Source organism: Haliotis asinina, chromosome 8 (genome assembly GCF_037392515.1).
Source record: "Haliotis asinina isolate JCU_RB_2024 chromosome 8, JCU_Hal_asi_v2, whole genome shotgun sequence".
Taxonomy (NCBI): Eukaryota; Metazoa; Mollusca; class Gastropoda; order Lepetellida; family Haliotidae; genus Haliotis; species Haliotis asinina.
The window spans coordinates 13,671,903-13,697,464 of record NC_090287.1 but is presented as its reverse complement, the minus strand read 5'-3'; the positions used below and the strand labels follow the sequence as shown (position 1 = coordinate 13,697,464).

Below are 25,562 nucleotides of genomic sequence, written 5' to 3'. Positions count from 1 at the left end.
CAATGATAAACATGCTACCGATGATGAGTAGGTCAACCAAATCCATTCATAAGAGCAACGCATGATAAAGGACACTTTATATCAAGCGGTCTGTTTATCATCCCAGCATTGCAGATTATAGGGCCCCTTCTCAAACCGATCTTAGCGCTGACCCTATGTTAAGATATAAGAGGTATAATAATCTTAGCGCTATGCTAATTTTGTGCAACGGAGTCCAGGGAACAGATATGTAGGTATTGGCCTTACTGAAACATATCTAAAATATCAGACAGAACTTTTAACCAATACCAATAAGAAAATGCTTCTAAAAATGTAGGCCATCGAAATTCCATTGTCGAAAACCAGCAAGTGGCCCCTACTCGTAAACGTGTGTCACCATTGTGATTTAAGCAGCCCACTAGGAAACTCAAGCAAAAAGAAAGCAATAAAACGTATAAGAAAACCCAGAGAGGGAATCAAGCAAACTCACCACGTTCTTGCGAGCAATAAAGTCCTATTATGAAAGTTTACACCGTCACGCCATAGACAGGGACAATGGCACCAGCAGTCGTTTCCACTCTGTATGTCGCGTAGGGTAGGTCATTATGGGTATCGGAACGGCAATTGTCCAGATTTGTCATATTTACCTTGGCAATTACCAGGATAACTTCATCTAGAGCTCCGAGTTTGTTCGTCGTTAGCACATTTGGGAGGACTTTATTGCGTCGACAGCATAACGCTCAAGCCACGTATTGATTCGAACACAAGCTTCTCTCGAGGTTCTGGTGGCTGCGGATTGAATGAAAGCTCGCGTCAGCCGGAACAGAGACACAGACGTCAGTGATAGGAATATGACAACACCACACACCTGTATGGAAGATTTGAAGAGAAAACTGTGCACAACCTGTACAGGAATGTTTACAATTTCAATCCAGCGCAGGAAATGCCTTGGACTCATCTAAGCCAATGGAAGGTCTCTTATTGTCCTGTTTGCTCAGAATTGAGTGTGTTTGCGCTCAAACATCAATAAATTCCATAATGACTGGATAATATTTCTAAAAATGTTTGTTCTGTCCTCTAAGATGTATGCCTTTCCCACACGCTCGAAAACGAGGAATCTTGGCGAACTGGATGCCGATTGCAAATAGAAAAAAAATACGGGGGTTTGCCTGCAGCATTTTATCTTACATGCTTCTAACATTAGGCAGGGAGTCGATTATCAAATCGATTGCAGGCCTGATAAGGTATTTCACCACACATTGCGTGCGCTTAATCAATAATTACTGGGCCATCTGTTATTAAATCAAATGTAACCCGAGGCGGAATTCACGTGGAGCCCGCAGCCAGTGTTCATTTCAAGAGTCCATATTCTATTATTCGCCACTTATTTCACTTGTCGATTTCACTAAAGTATATGTACATAGACGAAAGGTCACAAGAGTCGTTCCCGTATTATCACCAAACCGATTTTTGGTTGAATCAAAATTGACCTAATTAACTCAATAACAGACTTTGGTATTAGCCATAACAGTGTCGACCATTACTGTTTTCGATTTCAACTCTGGCATTTAGACACAAATGTCAAAACAATGTCGATTGCAGGTAGATTGGCTATGGTTTGATGGCAACAATGGGATTTCTGACCTGAAATCGGTGTTGATGTATTTGACTCTGTCATAAGACAATTAAGACTGCCCCATGCTCAGGTTTGGTCGGGAAATATCTTTAATGTATTTATGCAGATGCACTGTGCATACAAAAGTCACTGTCTGCATCGGGTTCAGTTAGAACAGTAACGATTTACAGAAGCGAAACACCCATTTACAATGCAAGGAAACCGATGTTCCATTTCGTGAACACAAGCATGATCGGAGTTTGATTTCTATCGTTCACGTCACTGAGACAAACGCCCGCTCAACGGTGAATGTAATGACGACGATTCATTATATATACACCAAAGTCACAACCATTAACATCCAAGTCGTCAGGTGCACCGTGTGCCGTGTCTAACAAATCGTTGTAAAGATACATATATTCTCTACGTAGTTTTTCATCATGCAAAGTGATTGTGGTATTTCGTTTAATCTCGCTTTACTTAGGGGCGGAGGGGTAGCCTAGTGGTTAAAGCGTTGGCTCGTCAACCGAAGACCCGGGTTCGAGGCCCCACATGGGTACCATTTCTGGTGTCCTCCGCCGTGATTTTGCTGGCATATTGCTAAAAGCGGCGTTACGCCACACTCACTCACTCCTTCACTCATAATGACTTCAATCAAGGGGAGCCTTCTTCATGTTGAATGGAGGCCGAAATGACGGAGGTTCAACGAAGGAGTGTGATGTGAATAAACCAAGCACCATAATCTGTAAGAATTAACATATCCCTGTACAACCATGGGACGTAAATGTAAATTTAGAGCCACCCGTCCGTTTTTATTGCTTAAGCAAACCATTTGTTAAAACAAACGTGTACAAAAAGGTACATCATTTCACTACCTAAATTTCCAGATATTCTTTCATCAGTGAAATGAAAAGAACCAACTTCAGTAAATCGCGTCACAGTTACCTTACAGTCGGAGAAATAACGAATAATGCAGCACTATGAAGGTAAACAAATAAAAAGTGCACCTAGTTTTCAGTAAGTTAAATAAATCGCACTTCGGTTTGAAATGGCCTATTACAAGAGAGGGGCCTTATATAGATTTAGTGTAATAGATAACACATGGATAAAGGGTTTCAGAATTACTCATTGCTGTGTTAAAACGCTTCAGAGTTAAGGATTGCAGTATCAGAATGAGCTAAAGTATATCGTATATTTAACACAGAAGACCAGACTGGATTGCAGTTGACAAACCTGAAGAATAATAACTCGCAGTTGACACAATGGTCAAACCGCGGAAGACGGACGAGGGAGTTCAGCTTTGATCACAGACGGAATTGATTTGTCTAGCAATGGAGCTGGTCAGCGGTCACCCTAATACAGCGATTAATGGACCTGCGACTCGACCAGTCAAATCAAATGAAATCGATCACAGCAATAGACTCGGGCGTTGAGTTACTTAAAGGGGAAACACCGATTCCTTTCGGAAGGGAAGAGCTGTTACGTGAAATAAACATCCCCGTGTTTCACGAACATTGTATGAACGACCATGCTACTCCGTGACAGATCAAGAGGGTTGTTGGAGCAACGTTGACGATAATGTAGATCAATGGTACAGAATGGTGATGGCCGTTATCGACATGATATCATTATACTAACGTTTGTGTAGCGCCGATAACCAGCTCACCTACTCAGAGCAGCTTTGTTTTTCTCTCGATCGCTGGATGTCAATCTCAGTCTCAAGTCCACGGGGCCCATAAATGTATTTTCTTTACGTTGCTGAAGAGGTGGCGGGGGAGCCCAGTGGTTAAAGCGTTCCCTCGTTAGGTCGATGGCTCGAGTTCCATTCCAAACATGGGTACAATGCGTACTTAAGCGTATATCGGACCTCCTCCGTCGTGATATTGCTGGAATGTTGCTAAATGATACTCACGCTCTTACACCGCTGAACAGTTAGATAAAGTTTCGTGTCAGTGAGTGAGTTCTTTTGAACGGCGTTTCAGATATATCAGTGCGTGTCTGCTGACAAAATGAACACGCGCTCCACTGTACAAAATCTCGTAGTTCACCACCGTCTTGAATACTCAGTATTCAGAATTTTTCTCTAGGCCTCCTTAACGTTGAGATTGATGGCGGGAGTTCATTGCACGGCTAGGTTGGTGGGCCGAAAAGGTCAAGTTGAGTTTGCGGCACGCTATGAAATATTGGCATTTCACAGATTAAAATTTAACAAATCAAAGCCTACTAGAAATATGCATACTTCAGACTGACGCTTTCTTTGTTTCGTTGCTGATTTATTTAAAAGAAGTTTCGGTATTTTTGTTCCGAGGTCGCAAATTGAGATTAAAATTTGGGTCGGCTGATGACAATTAATCGTACGGACAGTTTCAGTATTATTGAGTAAACATTCTAGCACCCTATGGATCAGGTGGAAAAACAATTCACTTGTTTCCCCGTATTTCACCAAAATGGAGACCTTGGCGATTTTGGGTAGGAAAAAAAAAAACACTCTCAAATTTAACGAACAACGAGTTGGCAGTTGAGATCAACACTGTTGATGTCATACCGGTCGCATCAGTGATTAATTTGATTTGGCCTTCATTATTCCCAGTTAAAACCGTTAAAGAGACAAAGCGTTGTACATCCGGGGACTTTGCCACGTGCGGTGGTTGACTCATCATGGACGCTCCGTTATGTCATTTGTAATTTAAAAATTATATTTTCAAAATCCATGAAATTATAATCGAATACAGTAACAGATCTGTAGACAACAATTTAGTGTGATATTCCCAGCCGTTAGTTGAACAACACTTTTTAAAATTAAATTCATTTAATTTTTTTTCTACTGCTATTCATTATGTAACGGTTAATAATCTAAAGATACGAAAATGGATCGTGAATTTGAAAATGATACCTTTCGTGAAATATGAAGTGTTATGGGAGAAATTGGGCATTAACATGAAAATCATTATTCTTATTACCACAAAAAGCCATAAAACACAGAGGTAATACACGGAGGATGGTAAAATTCTCAGAGGACTCTTGAATGAGAAAGATTAAGAAGTAGTTATTCTTTATAATGGAATGAGTCATGTTGAAGCGTTGGGCACATGGTGATAAACATGGAATGAAATTAGCGTCTGGATACGACATCGTCGACGTGGTGAATGGTGAAGACTTTCTCACAGTTGTGCAAAACACGTATAGTCATTAGTCTCAATTGCACAGAACATTCGCCTTTATTTAGATCCCAGCTTTGTCAGTCTCGTTTGGGTGCTAATGAGGGTTTCCATGGCTGTATATGTGTACTGCCTCGACCAGTGTCACTTTGGTCTTTCATTCCACAAGAGAGGGTGGATAGTAAGTAGTCTACTGTTCGATTCCCCACATGGCTTCAATGTGTGAAGCCGAGTTTAGGTGTCCCCTGCTGTGATACTGATGAAACATTGCTAAAGTGGCGTAAAACATTATTCATTCACCCACCCAATGATAATGTTAGTGTTCGAACTTATTTATGTAATGACCAGCTTACGCACACACATGACATACAACCTCGCCCGGACGCAACAACTTCCGGGTTAGGCGGATGGACCGATGTGTCCAAAGAAGAAGAATTTTAGTTGTTGTTACCTTGCCTGCTGCTCGGAACTATATAGGAACTCGTCGGCTAGCTCTGACTTCTGTATTGTCTCAGACAGGGTGGACATGTTAAACTGCAGCGAATAGTAACTTACTGAGCACGCGGAGACTCTGGGGTAGCCTAGTAATTTATGGTGGTGATACGGGAAGCTGCTCGTAACGCCTAAGATCCATGTTCGATTCCCCACATGGATACAACGTGTGAAGTCCCTTTCTGGTGGTTCCTGCCATGTTATTGCCAGAATCTTGCTCAAAGCGGCATAAAACCTAAATCACTAAGAAAAAACCTACACTATCAAACTGGCTCAGGTCAGGGCACACACCAGCCACACGCAAACACACGCACAGACATGCTCGCCATTGTATAAGTTTTAGAATCGACTTAGGCAAGGCACCTAGTGTACGCAATTATGCATATCAGCGTCTAAGATCATGAATAACCGAATCCAATTATTGGTTACTGATTGAAACTGTTCCAATACCCATAATAATTATGATTGCTTTTTCTTAATCATAGACCACTAATTGTCAAAAGAAATACTGAAGAGACAACTTCATGGGTAAAATCTGAAGTGACCTAAGTACAAGACCTTTCTCACACTGAACATGTTAAACAGAACGGCAAAATACTGTTCTGGGTGTACATAATTTAGGACAATTGCTATTGAAATATGATGCTATGAATTCTTGATTCGAGAGTTTAGAGATTTTATCATTGCATGTCATCCTGAGAAAAGTGAAGAACACTGAACGGCATTCTGTCAGTTGCAGATACAACTGGCCCATTCTGTCTCCTCACACTGAGTCATTAATCACAGGGATATTTTACAATTGGTCCTGCAGCATTTTCAAGCATTTAGTGGATTAATAACATCAAACGCTCAGACGATGTCCTAATATGGTCTGACGTTATTAATTTGATACAAACGCACGTCAATTTCACGGCATGTTGTAATCTGTACCAAATAACATGATTAATAACGGCTATCTTGTAACAAGAACCTTTGATATTGACATCAAGTGCCATTTGTTTGTTCAACACAAATCAATCATAGACAAATCTTACATCACAGAATCACGGAACCAGTGTTCAGCCGTGCATGTTCAAGAAATGGACACGACACAGAAACAGGCACCGTTTTGTACACGTATTTTAATGTGGGTCTGGAAGCTGGTGTAACGTTGCCATGCTGTATCGATTATTTCATTAAATTTCAAGTTTCAATTCTGACTTTGTGTCAGCCAGGAAGATACTTAATCCAGTTCTTTGTTTTTCTGTTTCAGGAAGAATATTACACTGATGAACACCGGTTTCAAGTAACGAAACGAAATAAAATATATGGGTATTTCTTGCCTCATACCTATTGTCTTGCAGCGGTTTATTACCAACATCTTGGGATCAAATGATGACAACGGTAATGAAATATTATACAATTCGCCGTTATGCTGGCCACTTGTAATACGGAGACATTTCTCGAAAACACACTTACCACAGCTGTTTTTATTTGAACCACTATCACCCCCACTTTGAATTCAATCCACTGTTTTTCTTACCCTTCGTTCTTTTCTTCTCAGGACCTTCTCCCTACAGCAATCATCTGAAGTCGCTCTATGTTCTTAAGGTGGCTTAACGAGACCAATCATAGACGGCCATTATGACCGAAGTGCCGTGCTAATTCTAATACACTGGTATCCTATTACACATTGGCTGTCTAGGATGTATAAATTGCATGGCGAGGGTCTTGTCTATATCAGTTCATTAGTAGTGCTTGTAATCTATTGCTGTCAGTCACCCGTCTTTGGTCAGACACTAACTGATAGTGATAAGTCCCTGTTAATTAGTCCAACTTGTCCGTCCCTTTCTGACACACAAACAATATACATCGCTTTCCAAACGTCGATAGCTGTCAACGAGTCAGGTGGTAGCAGCAGCATGGGAGCCACAGTGACAGGATGTGTTGTCTATTTCAAATCAACCGCGATATAGCACGTCACACATATACGTACACGACACGTGAGAAGACAGCAGAGGATCAGTGGGACATCTCACCTTGATCTACATGAAACTATAGAATATATTGTGCATTCCACCGTCCACGTCGTATGTGTGTTCTTGCACATTTTCTTCAAATCGATGAGAAAATATTGTCATTTTGATTACAGCGTAATTGTACATTTCGATGTGTAACGCAGAGTGCATTTCGGTGTGTAATCACTGTACATTCTTAGGTGCGCGTTGTACAGTACGGTGTTAGGAAGTTTATTTTGTTTTCAGACGTGTATAACATCGTACATTGACGTATGAGATCGCACTTTCGATGTATATGTCGCTGTACTTTCTGAGTATGTCATTGTCTTTTTGGAGGGGTGTACATTGTACAATATGGTTGCATGAGGTTGTACAAAGTCCAGATGTGCCCTACTGAGCTATACTCAACTTCTCATATGAACTAACAGTAAAACGTAACTTTACCTCATCTAGCTAACTGATATCATTTATGTATATCAGGAACAAGACGGTTTTACTTCATCCCAAAGAAAGCGGCGTAAAACTAAACTTACTCACTCGTACATATGAGCTAAAGATACGTAAGAGACACCAAAGTTGTTTTTCTCGACTCAAAAGTTTGCAATATCATGGATGTGTCTCTACCGACGCACATTCAACTACATGCCATGTGAAGTTAAATTTCTGCCAATGAACTACGCGCGTCGATTTCTAAACGTAATTTCTACGCTTAACCCGAACGCTGTTAAAATACGCAGCGATTATTATCAGCTCTTCGGTAAATATTTACAAACTCAGCACTTCGTCAGTCTTAAAAACTACCCGTCAATGTCCGCCATGACAGCATGTCAGCGTAATGCATAACAGGTACACTGCTGCATTTATGTTGTAAACACACCTGTCAGCTTCAAGAGAAATTCTGTCAATCATACCTTCCCAAAGTCTGATGACAATCTCTGAATCGATAATCACAGGGTCATCGTGTGTTATCGCAATCATATTATTGAATTCTTAATGTGCTTTGAGAGTCCTCAATGACGCACTTTCACTAAAGAGACTAATAATTGACTCTCTTATCATGTTTTAGTCGATCATCGAGATACGATACCGTCATTTGGGTAAATCGACTCGTTAAGCTAGAACATACCAGGAAATAATTCGATCCCATGTACAATCATATGTTTTAATGGAAACGACATTTAGCATTGCAGAACGACGTGATCCGCACGTCTCCAAGGAAACATAAAGATGGGAATCCTTTTAGACTAAGCTCTGAAAATTCAAAACAAATGAACAGTCTATTTTGTTCGCATAAACAACTGGTTCATTGTCGTCGAATGTAGACTTGTAGATTACTCGGAAACAACAGAGAGACTGACTTTGTATATTTCACCATTTTTCTTAACCAGTTAACGTTATACTATCAGAAACCTTTAGTAATAATTATTCATTACACAGTGCTGGAGTTTGCAAGTAAAGCATTGCATGTCATATTAAAAATAATTTCAATCATGACTCCAGTTTGATAGGATGGTTCAAATTCTAAAATATATGAACGATATGTTAAAGTTTGAACAGATGGAATAAGATCATGCATAAAGTTCTCAGAAATACGAGTGCAAGTTGATGTATAAAAGGGGATGTGTTAAAGGTTAATTTGGACAAAGTATGTGGTCAATTTGGAAGTACTGAGTGTGACTAAGTTTAGGTTTAGGTCGCTTGCAGCAATATCACCGCGGAAAACACCACAACTGGGCTTCACACATTGTACCCAAGTGGAATCCGCGTCTTAAGGATCCGTGAAGGTCCTGGGTAGAATAGGTCTTCAGCATCCCATGCTTGCCATAAAAGGCGACTGTATATATGCTTGTCATGAAAGGCGACTAACGGGATCGGGTGGTCAGCTTCGCTGACTTGACACATGTCATCGGTTCCCAATTCTGCAAATCGATGCTCATGTTGTTGGTCACTGGATTGTCTGGCCCAGACTCGATTATTTACAGACCGCCGCCATATGGCTGGATTATTGCTGAGTGCGCGTAAGAATAAACTCACTCACTCACTCACTCACTCACTCACTCAGTCGCTCACCGGGTCTTCAGCGTGACGGCAGGGTGGCCTGGTGATCAAAGCGTTAGTTCGTCACGCTAAAGACCCGGTTCGACTAACCACATGGGTATTAAGTGTGAAGTCGATTCCTGGTGTTCCCCGCGTGACGAGCAAACGTTTTAACCTCGAGTCTATCCCATTGCCCCTTATAATACTGAGAACGAAAATGAATATGCAAAACTTCATCATGCTCGCGTGTTTCTAAATTACACGAGTAATGACGCAGACACAAGAAACGGACTACACAACAAACGTACACTATAACCACTCGTTATATATATATTCTTAAAAATCAATACCATAACGTCAACCATAAGTAGCCCATATCGTTTATTCAACATTAAGTGGAGTTGAAGAAATAAAATCATCGATTTTTAAATAAATCTGTTCCTGACATTTGAATTAATCTTCAAAAATGTTTGTCGTTATTGGGAAAATTAAAGACTGTGGTACAGTTATGTTAGGGATACATTGTCTAGAAATTGGGAGGCAAAATGATAATGTACTCATGTAACGAACTAAATCACATTTAACTTTTTGTAAATTGACAATAAATTATATACCATACATATTTGAACACATAATACCATTGTCTATGCAAAGAAAACATGTTTGCTGAGTTAGAATATTACGTGAAGGGATTATTATTCGGGAAAGCGTACACCAAACTATTAAACCTTTAATCTGTGTAGGGACTCCAACTCGAGTCTCTGTTGTGGCATTGAAACACCTTTATCAACTCAAGTCAACATTTGCAATATGTCAGTTACTAGAGTGAGTGAGTTTAGTTTTGCGCTGCTTTTAGCAACATTCCAGCAATATCACGGCAGAGGGACACAAGAAATGGGTTTCACACATTGCACCCATGTGGGGAATCAAACCCGAGTCTTCGACGTCACGGGCGAACGCTTTATAACCACTAAGCTACCCTGCTGGGTGTGTGGGTAAAAATCAGACGTGATTCAGGTTTCATATGTTTATTACTTTGGTCAATCCTGCGGACCGACCTCGAAACAAAGTAAGGACGAGTCAAGGAGTCGAACAGACTCTAGGAATCACACTACCCAGAAGGAGCAACTCTGTATAGCAAAATACAATTACCAACAGGACAACACACCACAGATCTATGCGTGCCTACAGTATATCACTACAGCCTTCCTATAAGCACACAATATGCATACATACGAAAACGACAGCCTTTCAATCTACTTGATCTAAAATCAATACCCATCCATCACACTAACGGTCAGTTTTTCATTACCACCTACTGACAGCTCAAATATAGAAGGTGAAAGTTCCTTCCCCAACAGGAGAGTATTGTTCCTGAGACGTATCTCCCTGGAAATCCTCCACACCGTGTGCACTCATCAGAAAACGGAGAATTGCCGTGCAATCGAGTCCAATCTAATCTGAAGGTATTGATTTCTGGTAGTGGTAAGGAGATATAAGATAGTCCATCACTCCTCCCGTCATCATGGCGTTACAAGTAGACTGCAGCCGTCTAACACATCAGGGATATAGTCGGTACACATCATTCATGGCGTGAATAACTTCCGCTATTTTCTGTAATGGACGGTTTAAACGTTGTTTAATATCAAGTTTTGTTGTTACAGTAACTTAACCCCGTTGATACGTTCGTAAGATAGCTTAAGGCGATCTTCGTGCACATTTTCCAGGCATCAAGTAGGTTATCATTATACTGCACGATGATATATCATCAATACATCACACATTTGTGACGTCTACCGAAGTAACATGGCCAGAATAGTGGGAGAATTGGTGTACAATACTACCATCATATTCCTTGCGAGAGACTGAGTGAGCTGGATTCAGTATTTGAACTATGTCAAGTGTCAGATTTATGTGAAACGAGCAATACATCGTGCACACCCACATGGAAACTGTTGATCTACCTAGAACCAGGAAGCCGGGCGGGCAAATCAGGATTCGAACCCCCTAGCCACAGGCTTTTCTCGTATCCATGGTGAGCAAACTACAGCGTCTCCCAATGCAGCAAAATGTTATCAGGAATATTCATCCAAGTTCATCTCGTCACTTTATGGCTGCAATAATGGCGATGTGACGTAAAGCCCAACTCAACTCATCAAATTACAGCGTAAGCAAGAATCAGTTGTGGGTACATCGATCCAGATTGATTTTTTCGCCACTATGGATTTTTGACTCGTACGCAATTAAAACCCAATAATCACATACATGTATTACTGTCGATGATACGTTAAGTGTCATGTGCAACGAAGCCCCGTGAAACCGGAAACACGGTATTCGAAGGGAAACGGAAAGTCCGTTGCTACCGTCCGTATATGATCACAGTTGCAACATACTTGTGATCCGTTTACCAGGAAATTAGCTGAACCAGACGACTTCGTGTGGACTCACCCTTGGGCTTCGCTGAATCTACAATTCACATTTAATCCACTAATGAACAGTAAGCACGATGAAATAACGCTCGACTGATCTGCTGAAGAATGAACCCGATATAGGTTTGACGTTAGTTTGGTTCAAATGAACCTATCACCAGGTTCCTATACTTGCACATGTCGCCTACACTCAGAGGGTGACGGCTCGCAGACTGGCACATGTATGGCTGTCGTGTTTGAGGGCACACCTGCTCAAAGGAAGTTGAGTTGCAACTCCCGGTAAGCCTATGTTGCGTCGTGTTGCTTAATTCGCTTTGAGCATGTGTTCCCAGGTTTGGCCTTGTATCGCAGGTGGTTGGCTCGTGATCCAGCAATGTGTGCCGTCGCGGCGGATGGAGGGCTGACTCACGCGATTATCACGTTGCCTAGAAATGACGAAACGAATTATATCGCCTTGATTTTGGAAACTGGACATGATGTCTGGAACCCGGGTAACACCATGCTTTCCTCGATATAAGGTACCGTTATTCGTGGTCTAGATTTGTGGTTTAGTTAAGCAGAAATGAGTGTTGCAAACACTGCCTTAATTCCATCTATCTCCACGGGTAACTTATGGCGTATTCACGAGTCGTGATAGCATGATGCATTAAACTGTTTCCAACTTCTGCTTACGCAACGTTTTGTCAGGATCCGAGATACAACTGGTGTGTTATCCAGACCAGCAGTAACTTTCTGGTGTCATTACAAGCAATCTAATCATCCCCCCTCCCCCTTCACCCTTACCTATAAACAGTTCTTCAGACCCGTAGTAACCCTGTCTCGACAAATGTGACAAGCTCAGTTGTAAGGTAATACCCCGTCTAGACCCTCCTTGTCTAGACCCATGGAAAGGGGTAACGTGTTGTCTAGACCCATGCTAAGGTAACGCCTTCTCTAGACCCGTCGTAGAGTAACCTGTTGTCTACACCACTGGTAAGGTAAGGCGTTGTCTAGACCGCGGTAACGTGACACGTTGTCTAGATCGTGGCAAGGAAATACGTTGTCTAGACCCATGGTTAGGGAACGCGCTCTCTAGACCATGGTAAGGTAGCACGTTGTCTAGACCGTTGCAAGATAACACGTTGGGTAGATAAAAATGGCGCTAATACGTTGGTTACACTTGTAATAGGATTCAACACTGACCGGATGTGAGGGCACGAGGTAAAAACACTCATTATATCCGTGGAAAGACTGTATATGGTTCCGGAACTGCTTTGAATACTGATAACTCACTCATTATTTTGTCACTCATTAAATTGTCAAGGTATATGCAACTGACCACACTGCGTACAAACGTCGACACGATGTGTGGGGACACACTGAAAGTTCTCTTGATATATACAAACGAAACATGACCCCTTGTTATGAAACGACGGCGCGTATATCAACGAAACGTTCTTTTGTAATAAAACGAGCTGTCGACACATAGTACGAAATATGTTTCCTTGATATATGAAAACGAAACAAGCTTCCCAGTCACTGACAAAGGATGTTCCCTGTACATAACAAATGAGTACCGCCTAGCAAGTTCCCAAGATACATACAAACGAAACAATTTCTCAGTCACTGGCGAAATATGTTCGTTCCACTGACACATCAACACGTCCCCTAGACATATAAAACAAAAATACGTTCCCCGGTTAATGACGAAATATGTTCCATTGTTGTTTAAAACATCAACACGTCCCCTAGATATATACAAACGAAACATGTTCCTCAGTTATTGACGAGAGATGTTCCTCAGTTATTGACGAGACGTGTTCCCTTGATGCATAACAACGGAGCACGTTTCATAGATGTGTGGTAACGTTACAATCGAGCTATAAACAGTCAATGCATTCAAATACGTTATATCCAATATCACGTACAAGTAGATGGTTATAGAGTATATCTGTAATCAACATACCAGATTTCAATCAACACATATAGACTAGGTAGCCCCTACTGGATAGTCAAATCCCGGAGTAAGCTGCAACCGTTCAATAAACAGTTCCTTAATCAATGAGAGATACATCGCGATGTTCTGCCTCAGTGACAGTAATCAGATCGGAATCACTTACAAAACCATTTTACCGAATATTCCTACTGAAGCCCTGAAAATCAATAGCTTACTTTGATGAGAGAGGGAAGTTATCTCCGCAGGAGTTTGTCTACTTACTGCAATCACAATGCTCAGCCGGTACCATTAGACCGCTCCTTTGAGATCCACACGCTCTATAACCGTTGAAAGGCTTCCTCCAAGGTTCGAATTGTATCGTTTTTCGAGTTGTCCAAATTGGTTAATGTAGCGAAACAATTCCTGGTTAATACTTCATACATACGCTGCATTTGCTCCGCGCAAACAATTTTCAATCCTTTTGGGGGCTTGTGCGCGTTCAAGCCGAGTCTTTGTTTATCTAGGCTTCCCCTGTCGACGTCCGCGTCTGTGTTACATACTCCGCTAGCTGCAGCACTGAGTTTAAGGTCCCGTGGTCACTAGACTTCGTCAAACACATCATGACAAAAACTAGGCCTCGCACAGCACCAAGGCTTTAACACCAACTTCCTGCAGAATTAATGCCTTAATGCCTGTAGCCTGATTGATCAGACCTCGCGTGAAGACATGGCGACGCGACACATGTTACGCTCCATGCAGGGAAGAGGTGTCGCTTATTTTTTTCGAATTCCTCCACATTCGTGATTGGGGATTGTATCACGGGAATCACGAAATGATAATTCATCTCTGACTTGACAGGAGCTCTTAACACAATGGGCATTCGGGCACCTTTTTCTTCAAAGTTGTAATAATCAGTTTTTCTAAGCTCTGAGGGAAAGAAAGTTTGTAGAGTGTGATTGTGTCCAATGAAAAGCAAAATGGCATATATGCATTTCTTCTGGCTTGCTAAAGTTGTGCATGTAAGCACAAACAAAAAGTGCAGGTTTCTCTCCCCTCCCCTTTGCATTTATTCCTTCGGCCTTTCTTTTCCCATGTTTACTCTATCAATTTATCTCTCACGATTACTCCGAAACCCCAAACAAAAAGCTAAACCCTGGTAATATATCAAAATAAACATTTATGCTCTTGCCAACATTGAGCAATGTTTATTTATACACACACTGCATCTGGTAACTCTAATGATCAGTACTGACACAGAACGCACCCATGCTTGTGGCGACCATTCCAGTGTTTATCCACAACTTAATATTACCTGTAAATAAACACCTTTGCCATCTTCCCTCCCCGCACAGTGAAGAAAAACACAGGATATTTTAAAACAAACTTGATAAAAATGTAGAAAAATCACTAGGTCCGGGAGTCATGTATTTTTATTTCTTGCAAAATCGAATCAAACCACGACGGTAGTTCATCAATCAAAGAGAATATATATAGAATTTGAGTGACTGGGCGCTTGTTTTGCGGAGACAAAAACTTCATGTGGACTTAGTTTAATTAATTTTCTCTGTATCCTCCCAATTTTATCAATATGATAGGATTTTCCCATTAGTTGGAGCACGCAAGACGCGCTGTGTCGAGACTGTTGAGAGTTCGTGGGAGGAGACGATTGCGTGTTGACAGTCACGAGTTCTCGCGAGGATCTACGATTAGCTTGCAGGGTTTGTACTCAAGACTTGACGTACGTACGTTCTACGTTCAGCTCAACTGTCAGCTAGATTTTATAAGTTGTAATTTGTATAAACACATTTTAGTAGGTTTATGCTTAAAGATTCTAAAACTATTGAATAATTCGACAGTTCTTACATGGAATGATGTCCAATATCTGATGTATTTTACAATGACAACGTGGGCAACTGACCGAAAATCGAAATGAACAAAACAAGTCACAGTGAGGGAGAGTATGATCTTACATCGCCTCTGTTAGACCAATCCCACCAAAACCGAGAAAATTCGAACACCGACCAAATGTTTACAGTATCTATGGGCGGTAACTCTTCAAGTCGAATTGCACACAAGAGACTACTGGCTATCCAAGTTAATTATTGATTGAATTGAAAATAATAATAAAACTACGCTGCTAAAATTATATTTGTGTAAAACGCTAAATTTAAAAAAACGCGTAAAACTAGAAACGCATTAAATATTCCAGCTGAAAGCGTAAAAATATTCACTCATTACATTATATTCATATAAAAAATATTGACTACCACAGAACGCCGCAACATCTCCAAATAAAATCTCCTTTCTGTGATCGCTAATTCGAGTATAAAGACTGAATTTGTAGATGAAAGCGCATGGATGACAAGCTGTTTAATATACTGTTAAATAAACGCTCATATCTGTCTAAACGCTGTCATATTACATCATTACCTGTCATTGAAGTTTCATTTGCGTGATTGATGACAAGCTGGTTTAAATCCCCACTGTCACATCATCAATCTACTGCAATTAACAGCATCAGGAAAACACGGCGGGAATTAGAGGCCATCATCAATAGCATTAAACTGATCAACTGTCGGGGTTTTTAACAGGCGTCATGATAACAAAAATACCATAAAAGCAGAAAAAAAACTTTAAGATGAGATGGCGAGCAAAGATGATCAAGAAATATTGATTAAACTTTTTCCCTGTACCGATGATAAAACTTGAAAGGGTCCATTAGAATCCAAGTGGAGATAACTCGTTGTATGTACATTAATTCGATGCCATGTTGTCTCCAGAGCTCTAACGCCATCGTCAATAAGACGGACCTGAAAAGGAGACAGGCACTTGGTGACCGAAAAAACAGGTGATGCTGTTTTGGTAAGAGATCATGACCAGTCACGAACTTGGAACAAAGGAACTTTCATCACTGTTTCATTTTGTTAGTTCTTGTTAGACGTAAATTGCATTTTGAGATGGGAAGACTGCCACAAACAACACTGGTATGCTTTTTGACCGCAATACATTCCGTGAATGTAAACATAAATAATTCTGCTGTTATTGTGATTTATATGTATGTTGTTATCGTGCCTAACCGTGACATCAGGTTCATCGTCGTCGTCGACCGCGTCGTCGTCGTCGTCGTAGTAGTAGTAGTAGTAGTAGAAGAAGAAGAAGATATTATCACACTGTGACAAAACATGTCACTCCGTGGTCGTGACATCATCATCATCATAATCATCATCATCATCACCACCACCGCCGCCACCATAAGGAACAAAGAAGAATCAGCTGACAAGTCATCTCTGCACTTCATTTAGTTACCAGACTTTCAAGATAAGCCATTGTCCTTAGTGCTGTGGTCCAAAGGAACGACACCGCACCGTAAACAGAAAGAGCAACGGGAGCCAGACAATCATATTATTGTATTATTCCACTTCATTCTGCATGAGTGGTGCAGTATTACAAGGCAATACCCCCACCCCGGTATTTGTAGATCTGGACGGACGACGTGTCGCTAGTTTCAGTCAAAGGTTGTGCCGATGGGACATTATGGCATAGCTAACCAACTGTTTCAGAGAAAATACACAAACACTCTCGCAATTCTCCTTACAACATCAACACTACTGCCTGCGAATGAATCATAAACGAATGAAGAAGAAAAAACATTTTGGACATAGTCCATTACTCAGAAAAATGGTTGGCATTTTGTCCTGTTTGTATTTCAATCTTAACAAAAGAATTCTGCCGACCGCCATGTTAATTTCCCCAATCCAACTGTGATACCCCTCTTCCGAACCTCTCCACCAAGTCCAAAACAAACAACAAATGGCGACCGGTTACATCCGGAGGCGCAATTACCCTTAGGGGTCAGTCCAAGATTAAATACAGGAGAGAGGTTAAAACGTGTCAATGTGCATTTCATAATAAAGAATGTCCATATCGGGGACGGTATAGTCACACAAATTCAAAACGAGGCAATTTGTGAAGAGTCTGTGACGCGGAGGAGCCAGAGCGACTGTCGTCTCGCTAGCAGCCATCTGGAGTCTTTGTTTCACGATGTGTCGAGTGGGAACAAACTGGATAAGGGGTTTGAAGGACGGTCGTCTTGGATTCGAGCATGTTGTTCAAATAAAGACACCCAGGCATTGAAAACAACGGGCGCATGATCTTGTAGTTTGAAATTGCTTTCTCATCACGGTCTTAATTAGAAATCGGCTGCGGAAACAGGAATGTAAGATCAGGTGATAATGTGATGGGCAAAGAGGAAGTCGGTATAGTTTGGTCCTACAAAACACTGCAGTGTTTTTTCACATTGTTTCAATGATACCTGCCCGGAATATCCTTTTCGGTTTGCTTTTGTTAATTTTTAACGGTGCACTCAGGAACACATGATACATGGCCGCGATCTGTAATTGATCCTGTCTGAACCAGAAAACTGTGATTGACAGCATGAGCACCGATCTACGCAATGGAATATGACGTGTCAACCAAGCCAGCAAGCCTGCTATGTGATCTCTTAAAGTCGTCTCATATTGTAAGCATGGGTTTCTGAAGGCCAATACAAACCCGGATCTTCATTGTATTGTGGTAGTCAAAAGTCGGTGACCTGATATTGGATGACAAGATTCTAGTATCACCTGACTGATATTCGATAACCAGGAGTTCGGATAGCCCTGTTTTGTTGACTGGGTGTTCAGATTAGTGTGTCAGTAGATGATAAAATAATCAGAATACCGTAATGCAAAATATTGGGCCTTTACTATGTGGCGGAGGTGTAGCCTATTGGTTAAAGCGTTCCCTCTTCACGCCAAAGACCGGGGTTCGCTTCTCCCTGCAGGGACAGAGTGAGAAACCTGTTTCCGATGAGCCCGGTGTGATGCTGTAATAGTGCTAAAAGCGGTGTAAAATCACACTCTCTCTCTCACTGCTTTACTATGGTCATACCTACCGAGAACATGATGGTAAAATAATCTACATGTACCAGTCTTTTGTACGGGGATCAACCCCTAAACATGTCATACCAACTCAGCTCAATAAAAGCCGATGCAGCTATTGATAACCGAGTTGTATTTCTCGCCCCTTTATTTAAACTATTTCTAGAGTCCGCTCGTTGTGAGAAGAGCGTCTAATGTTATTCAACTTTTATCGGCTTACTTCAACAGCGAGACCATCCAGGTTTGGTACTGACAAACAACGGATGATAGTACTAGCAACTCTGGGATTCAACCCTTCGGTCCCTCTAACGCGCTTGAGGGAGATTGTTCGGCGCAACGACGTCTTGGCCACTGTAAACTAGTTAGCTTAAACGTAATACTAATGGTTACACCAAGTCATAGGTTTCAAATTAAAACCACCACACCCTCTGACAGGGTCGTTTCAGTACTGGCACCAGTGTCCAAATTTTAAACAATAGCGACAGCCCTGAAGCCACTTCAGCTGAACAGTCTATGGACTTCTGTCTCTCTGAAGCGCGTAATTTCTTCGCAGGGGGCAGTCATACTCCATGTTAATTAATCATCCCTCGAGAGGACGTGTTATAGATTAGGAGGAGACTAGCATCAAGTATTTCTTGTCGCCCGTATCAACGAAGCGCAAAAAACACACATCAGCCTGACGGAAAAATATAACGCCTGTCTGACTGAACAGGTAATTATTTTAAAGGCCGAGTCATTAGGCGCGAAATTGGTGGGGAAAATGCAATTTGCATTTCAGAAAAGACAATTACATGGTTTAACGAAATTAAGGAATAAGCCTTTCTCATTACGAACTCACGATTAATCTTGTTAATCATTCATTGAAACGTCTAATCACTAATCACTAATCACGTAAATCACTGTTCACTGAGTATCACCCATCACGTGCAATAACGATCCTTGAGTTTTCAAATGTTCATACAGATGAGCATATATGGAAATATTTTGACCACATGATTGACAGCTGTAATGATGAGGTAATGGATCAGTGGTTTAATTGCAATGATCGGATAACAAGCATAAACATTTCCATTTTGTCTGTTCGATCCTGGCGATAACGATCAGGCATCTTTTCTGCTAAAAACGACTTGAGGTGGCAATCACAAGGTTCCCCTAGTGCCACAAGGTTTGACCAGAGTGAGGGTTAGGTGCTAAAAAAGCATGGTCTGGTGGCCACGTGTCTGCCACGTGTGTTTTCGGCATGGATCGTTGTTCGTGCTATCAGTCATTAGTAAACCCTCTCCGGCATTCGAACACTTATAGGAAATCAATCCATCCATCCATCCATCCATCGATCGTTCGTTCGTTCAAAGTCTATTACTGTGAGTATCGTAACGTGTGTGTTGGTTACATACATCAGTCTATGACTGTAGCACACGGGCAGCTATCTTAATAATTCACTTGTAATTAGTGTCTACTGGCTGAATACTTCATCTCAACACAACGCTTCTGTCAATTCCGCACAGTCCACACACATCCATGACCTAAATAGTTGTCCTTAACCACTATCTAAATGGTTCTATTTTTGTTTCGTGATTAATGGACTTTGCAACATCTGCCTTGTCCTGCATGACTACGCCTGTGTATGTCGTGAGTCAAAGACAGATACCCACTCCAATACGGGCATTATGAAATCTCCAAGGTATGTCTACATATATGAAATATTTGCTTCCAATGCGTGAAATGACAGGCTTGTCTGTTTCATAGTCCCACCCAGCCCTTAGTGGCAATGGCCCTAGGCGTCGATGGAGCAAATCTAGCTTTTTCTCAGGTTGTAAATCTGTCACAAGGTGACTGCGGCTCCTTTTGAATACAATTGAAGTCTTCAATCTTTTATGTTCGGGGACAGAGCATCAGCTGACATAATGTATACAGATTCAGCTAAAACGGAATGGGAAAGTCGTGGTGTTTTTTTTAAAAAATGGAGCGTTTAAGAAGTTCTGCTGTTGGTCCGGTTCGTAATTACATCCACTGACGATCAATGACATGTCTGTGTTCTGTCCGCACTCTTCTGGTGTAATGCAATATTCTCCCAGTGTGTATGCGTTGTGTTTATTTACTCTTTTCTGCAACTGCATTAATATTGAAAAAGACACAAATGCATTATGCAATACAGATTTTATCATTCACGTTCCTATATCATACATCCTTCGCTCAGGTATGAACTGGTTCCTCTTCCGATATATTGCTGAAATACAGCTAAAAGCGGTTTAGAACCATACTCACTCACTCACCCATTCAAAGAAGTGCACAGTCGTGTCCCTTACATATTTCGCCATATCTGATTTCATTGAAAGGGTGACAAGAAACTTAAGGCGGCATCTGCTTGTTGAAACAGAGACAAGCCACTTGCCAGTCAGAGATCACCATATGATTCCCCGCAAAGTACATTTATATCTCCATAAACACAAAAGGCTTAAGAGTTCACAGGACTGGGCCTTAAATGCATTACGTGCAGAATACGATACATGACAGGGCGTCAGGTGAAACCGAGAATTCGACGCAGAACACCAACAGGACATGGAGATTCTGCAGAAGAAAGCATCTTCGCTTGACATTTTTGTAAACGAAAAAAGGTTTAGAGCTGTGCATTGTGTTTTTGCGACCACGACGATTACAATTATCTCTGACTTGAAGATGGTGACCTTTTGGACTACCAGTTTTTATTGAAAAGAAATATTATTGCAAAAGAAGAGCCTTAATTTCACTCGACTTTGCACACGTAGCCGAGCTCTCCTTTAAATGCGCTTCGATAAACCCTAAATCCCATTTTCACTGCAGTTTCTCGTCTAATTGAGTAAACAGCGCGAGAAAGGTGACAGTGCTGCCCATTGTTAACACACCAGACCTAGTACGAGATTGAAATTAACAGCCATTCATTGGTGAAGACACGACCTTCTCTGGTGGAGCTTTGTTTGTTCCAAATGGTGGAATTTTCCCCGACAGTAAATATCTACCTCCTCGCTGCCACCCCACCCCGTCACATTTCCCCGTACGCTCGGGCAAACTACAATAAAAATATACAACCCACATCAACGATACATATTTTTTTATAATATTTCCGATCTATAGGTATCCCATTTGACGTGTTATTCTAACACTGGAAAAAGGAACTTGGTCTTTTTTCCTCTTGTTTAAATTCATTCCAATTACCGGATTTCCTTTTTGACATGAGTTATCTGCCTTTGTTTAAAGCATCCAGTTCCGCCGTGTTCACAACTACTATAGGACCTGAATGCTGACAATGGCAGTCCGTTTGACATGCTTTGACAATCAGTGCCATTATGAATGAATTACTTTCCCCGAGGCCAAACCCAGGAAAGATGGCTGAAGTGGGTTTTTTAGCCTATTAATTGCAATCATTCAAGCATCATATGATCGCGACGGGATCACAAAAGTCCCCACCCACAACATGGCTGCCATACAAGCCAAAATGAGTAAATAGTGTACAGAGTACTTATGTTTATGTGATCCTGCCTAAATCTCAAACACATAATGATAACCCTCATTCTCAACAGATTAATCATTTTCAAACATTTTCCAGCTTGAAAATATTCGTCAGTCCGAGTATATGTACCTCCACTGGCCTAACCATTGTTCGTGATCCTACACAAATCATACGTAATTGTATATAAGATCCTCCTCTGTCATTACCACCAGTTCTACGTCTAATCTGTGATGATTAAGCAGTCAAATATGTAAACCATCCTCACAAACTGAACCATAAAAACCACTATTGATTCTTGTTCACAATATACCTTCTTGTAAACTCCAACAATATATTCTTTCGCTAACGCACGCTCCACTATAAATAAACATTCGTTGGTATTCATATTTCAGATACAGCGATGTTTATATCTGCCTATAACACCGCTGTGCCTTAGCGTCTCTCGTTACATAATACTGCCAGGGATACGGCCAGAGTGCTGGTAGCTACAGCTAGCGTGGCTCTGCCAGATCCAAGTATAAGATGTTGCTTCGGTGTAGAACGTTGACGTAACTGTTGACGCACCTCCTGGGTGCCCTCTTGTCTGATATATCAGTGCTTCCTACTTTGTACCATTTTCAGTTTCCAGTCTGTGTGTGTCGGACCACCTTGGTTATATGGCTATCGTGGTTCCTGGAAGTTGAGATACGTAGATGATGAACATCAAAGCCCCCTTTTCTCGCCAAGCCACCAGATGGGTAAACACATGGTGTAGGCTTACAGCGATGAGAAAAACAATGATAGGTTCTTTGCATCTGCACAGAGCGTTCTGGGAGAGTTTCCTATTTTATTTTGTAATTTGATTCTGTGTGTCCTCGCTGCCACTATTGCGATTCTCCTTTATTAACGGGCACTTAAGGGTTTGGCCACACGCTCTGATGGCAAGAATCTGAATGACAAAACCTTACTACCCTTTCATTCCATTTGAATGAGCAATCCTGGCACTTGATACATCAAAGACGGATTTTTATCTTAAGCAATTGTAAAATGGTTTACTTTTAAGCAAAAGTGCCTGTGTGCGAAGTGAATGTTTCTGAATTGCTTCATTTAGAAAGAAAGCAGCCCATAGACAAATTAGTAACCCTCTTACGTACGCAAATTAAACCAGTGATTTACATATGACTAAAAAGAATTTATTAAACAGATAATACTATTCATTACAATTGGTTCCGTGCTGTAATGGCCGTACTGTGTCGAAAACGTAAAATCCGAAAATAAAGATGGCGACACATCTCGTCTTCTAAGATTTGATCCAAAATTAGAAAGAAAGAATAGAAATGGCACTGAGTGCATAGAACGAAAGACACGACTTGCCCATTGCCGATGGACATGGTACAGACTTAGACACAGGAACCGGTTTGAGAAGGAATATACCCTGCAGAAACGATAACGCATGACAACGCACAGAGGCGATCTCTACAAGGGAGACAACCGACCGAGAACAACATCAAGAGAAGTAACCGAAGCAGAAAGTGCCTATCGCAGCCAGTCAGATGAAAATAAACACCATCACTCGAGAATCTCCGGTATTGCTGTCGGCTGAAACCTTTCTATAAGACTGACCTTTACGGATCTAAGTTCAAAAAACGATAAGAGAATCCCTTAAAAGGATTTATTCACGCCTATGTCAAAACAGGGGAGGTAATGAGGCGTACTAGACAGGGAAAAACAGCTGGCAAGTGCGTGAGGTGTCTGCACTATAAATAATTGGCCGAAAGCGTGTGAAGGATGAATGCCTTTCCTACTTGTGAATTTGAAAAAGTCACAAACTAGCTAATAACGTATTTTTAACATAATTCACGAAAATCAATACATCTTGGTTTTGAATTTTTAAAATAACTTTGGAAACTTTACATCGGTACACAAGAACTGAATGAAATGTATTCGAGGTGCACCGATTTACAAAACTTCGTATTTCTTAAACTGTAATTGTACGGACGGACTACTGGGGGATTTTGCTGTCATAAGCTTGCATGAAATATTTAATTTTGTAATAAATAACAAACACACACACTACACACGTGTTCATTGAGAGGAACACATAATCTGATATGGAGACACTGACACCAACGTTTCCAATTTTACCAGATAATGACATCGTCTCGCATCACATCTAGGGGTTATATCTTGGTCCGTGTTTCAATCAACTCACGTGTCAAGAGCTGAAATAAATGTTTTATACCATCAGTTGCGCATAGCTGCCTCGGCCAGAATGACGATCTGACATGCAATCTGTCTCGGTTGAAATAGATCACCGAAATTAATAACTTATGACGTATGTCTGATTACCTAACATCGCATAGGCCGGTGTATTTATGTTAAATGTAGATTTCAAGACTTCGTGACGTCCATCTTTATGTGCAAATATCAGCGTTCATATAAGCATGGTATTGGAGTTTTAACAATAACAATACTGATTGGGAAAGACGATGATTAAAAAAAATATAGGTAATAATTACACACATACGCACACACACACGCACTTAAAATCAAGGTAATATTTACACACGTGCGCACACACGCACACGCGCACGCGCACGCGCACGCGCACGTGCACGCACACACATACATAAATCGGATCATATGATGATAATGATCCGAAATTTAATGTTTCTAAGTTCAGGTCGAAAATAGATCCAGAAACAGTGATAAATGTGTTAGTCCCAGTATACAGCCACGAGGCCTGAAGCTGACAGGTAGATTACTTGTAGATTAAATCCAATAATCACTCCAACAACCATCAACACAGCTCAATCTACACAGGCCCACCATTGGGTCTGTCAACTCACAAGCAACAAAACCGCATCTACTTCCACGCTTCACTTCCTTTACCAAAAATACTCATTTCCTGAAAACTAATGGCAGCCTAAATACCAAATTAAATCCTCGAGCTAGACCCGGAAGACAGGACAACAAAAATCACTCCGAGATCTATCCAACTGATGTGGTGCAGTGAAGCGCGACATTCGATTCTTGCCTTGTTTCTGCCGGCTATGGGCATGAAATCGACAAGCTGTCATTTTGACAGGTCTATGTGCATTGCCCCAGGCACACTGGCGAAAGGTATCTATAAGCGCGTACAATATTAGGCGCTGGTCTCATATTGGACTATCGTCTACAGATACTGATGAAATATGCATAGTTATAATCAAAACTATTCCCAGGAGCTATTGTTCTGTGATATCTAATTCACTTTGATGTCCCATTTCTGCCATGGACATATTTACCGACATGTCTACTGTCTTGTAATGAGCTGTGTGGGGATGAAAAGACGGACCAACATGTCTTATAGAAACGACGTGAATCTGAAACTGTTTGGACAAAGGAAACATAAAGATATTGCAAGGGATTACGAAGGTGTTTAACAGCAAACAACATTAAACCCTGTAAATATATTTGCGATGGATACTTTGTACATAAAATATCTTGACCATGCTGAGCAAGGTCTTTGCAACATATGACCTAGTTTTAATAATACATAACAATTCAGGAGTG

General features: G+C 41.1%; 1 protein-coding gene across 3 annotated transcripts in view; it reads right to left on the bottom strand.

Moving 5' to 3' along the window:
• LOC137294012 (uncharacterized) overlaps window positions 1–25,562 on the bottom strand; it is a 74,254-nt gene that overhangs the window by 31,333 nt on the left and 17,359 nt on the right. Inside the window, exon 2 of one of the 3 annotated variants that reach the window (XM_067824925.1) lies at window positions 16,316–16,432. The exons of 1 other annotated variant lie outside the window; for it this stretch is intronic. In XM_067824925.1, the coding sequence (XP_067681026.1) occupies window positions 16,316–16,432 (117 nt within the window). Of the gene's footprint in view, window positions 1–13,904; window positions 14,207–16,315; window positions 16,433–25,562 lie in introns of those variants that run through there. One more of the 3 variants, XM_067824929.1, reaches the window with a different exon arrangement.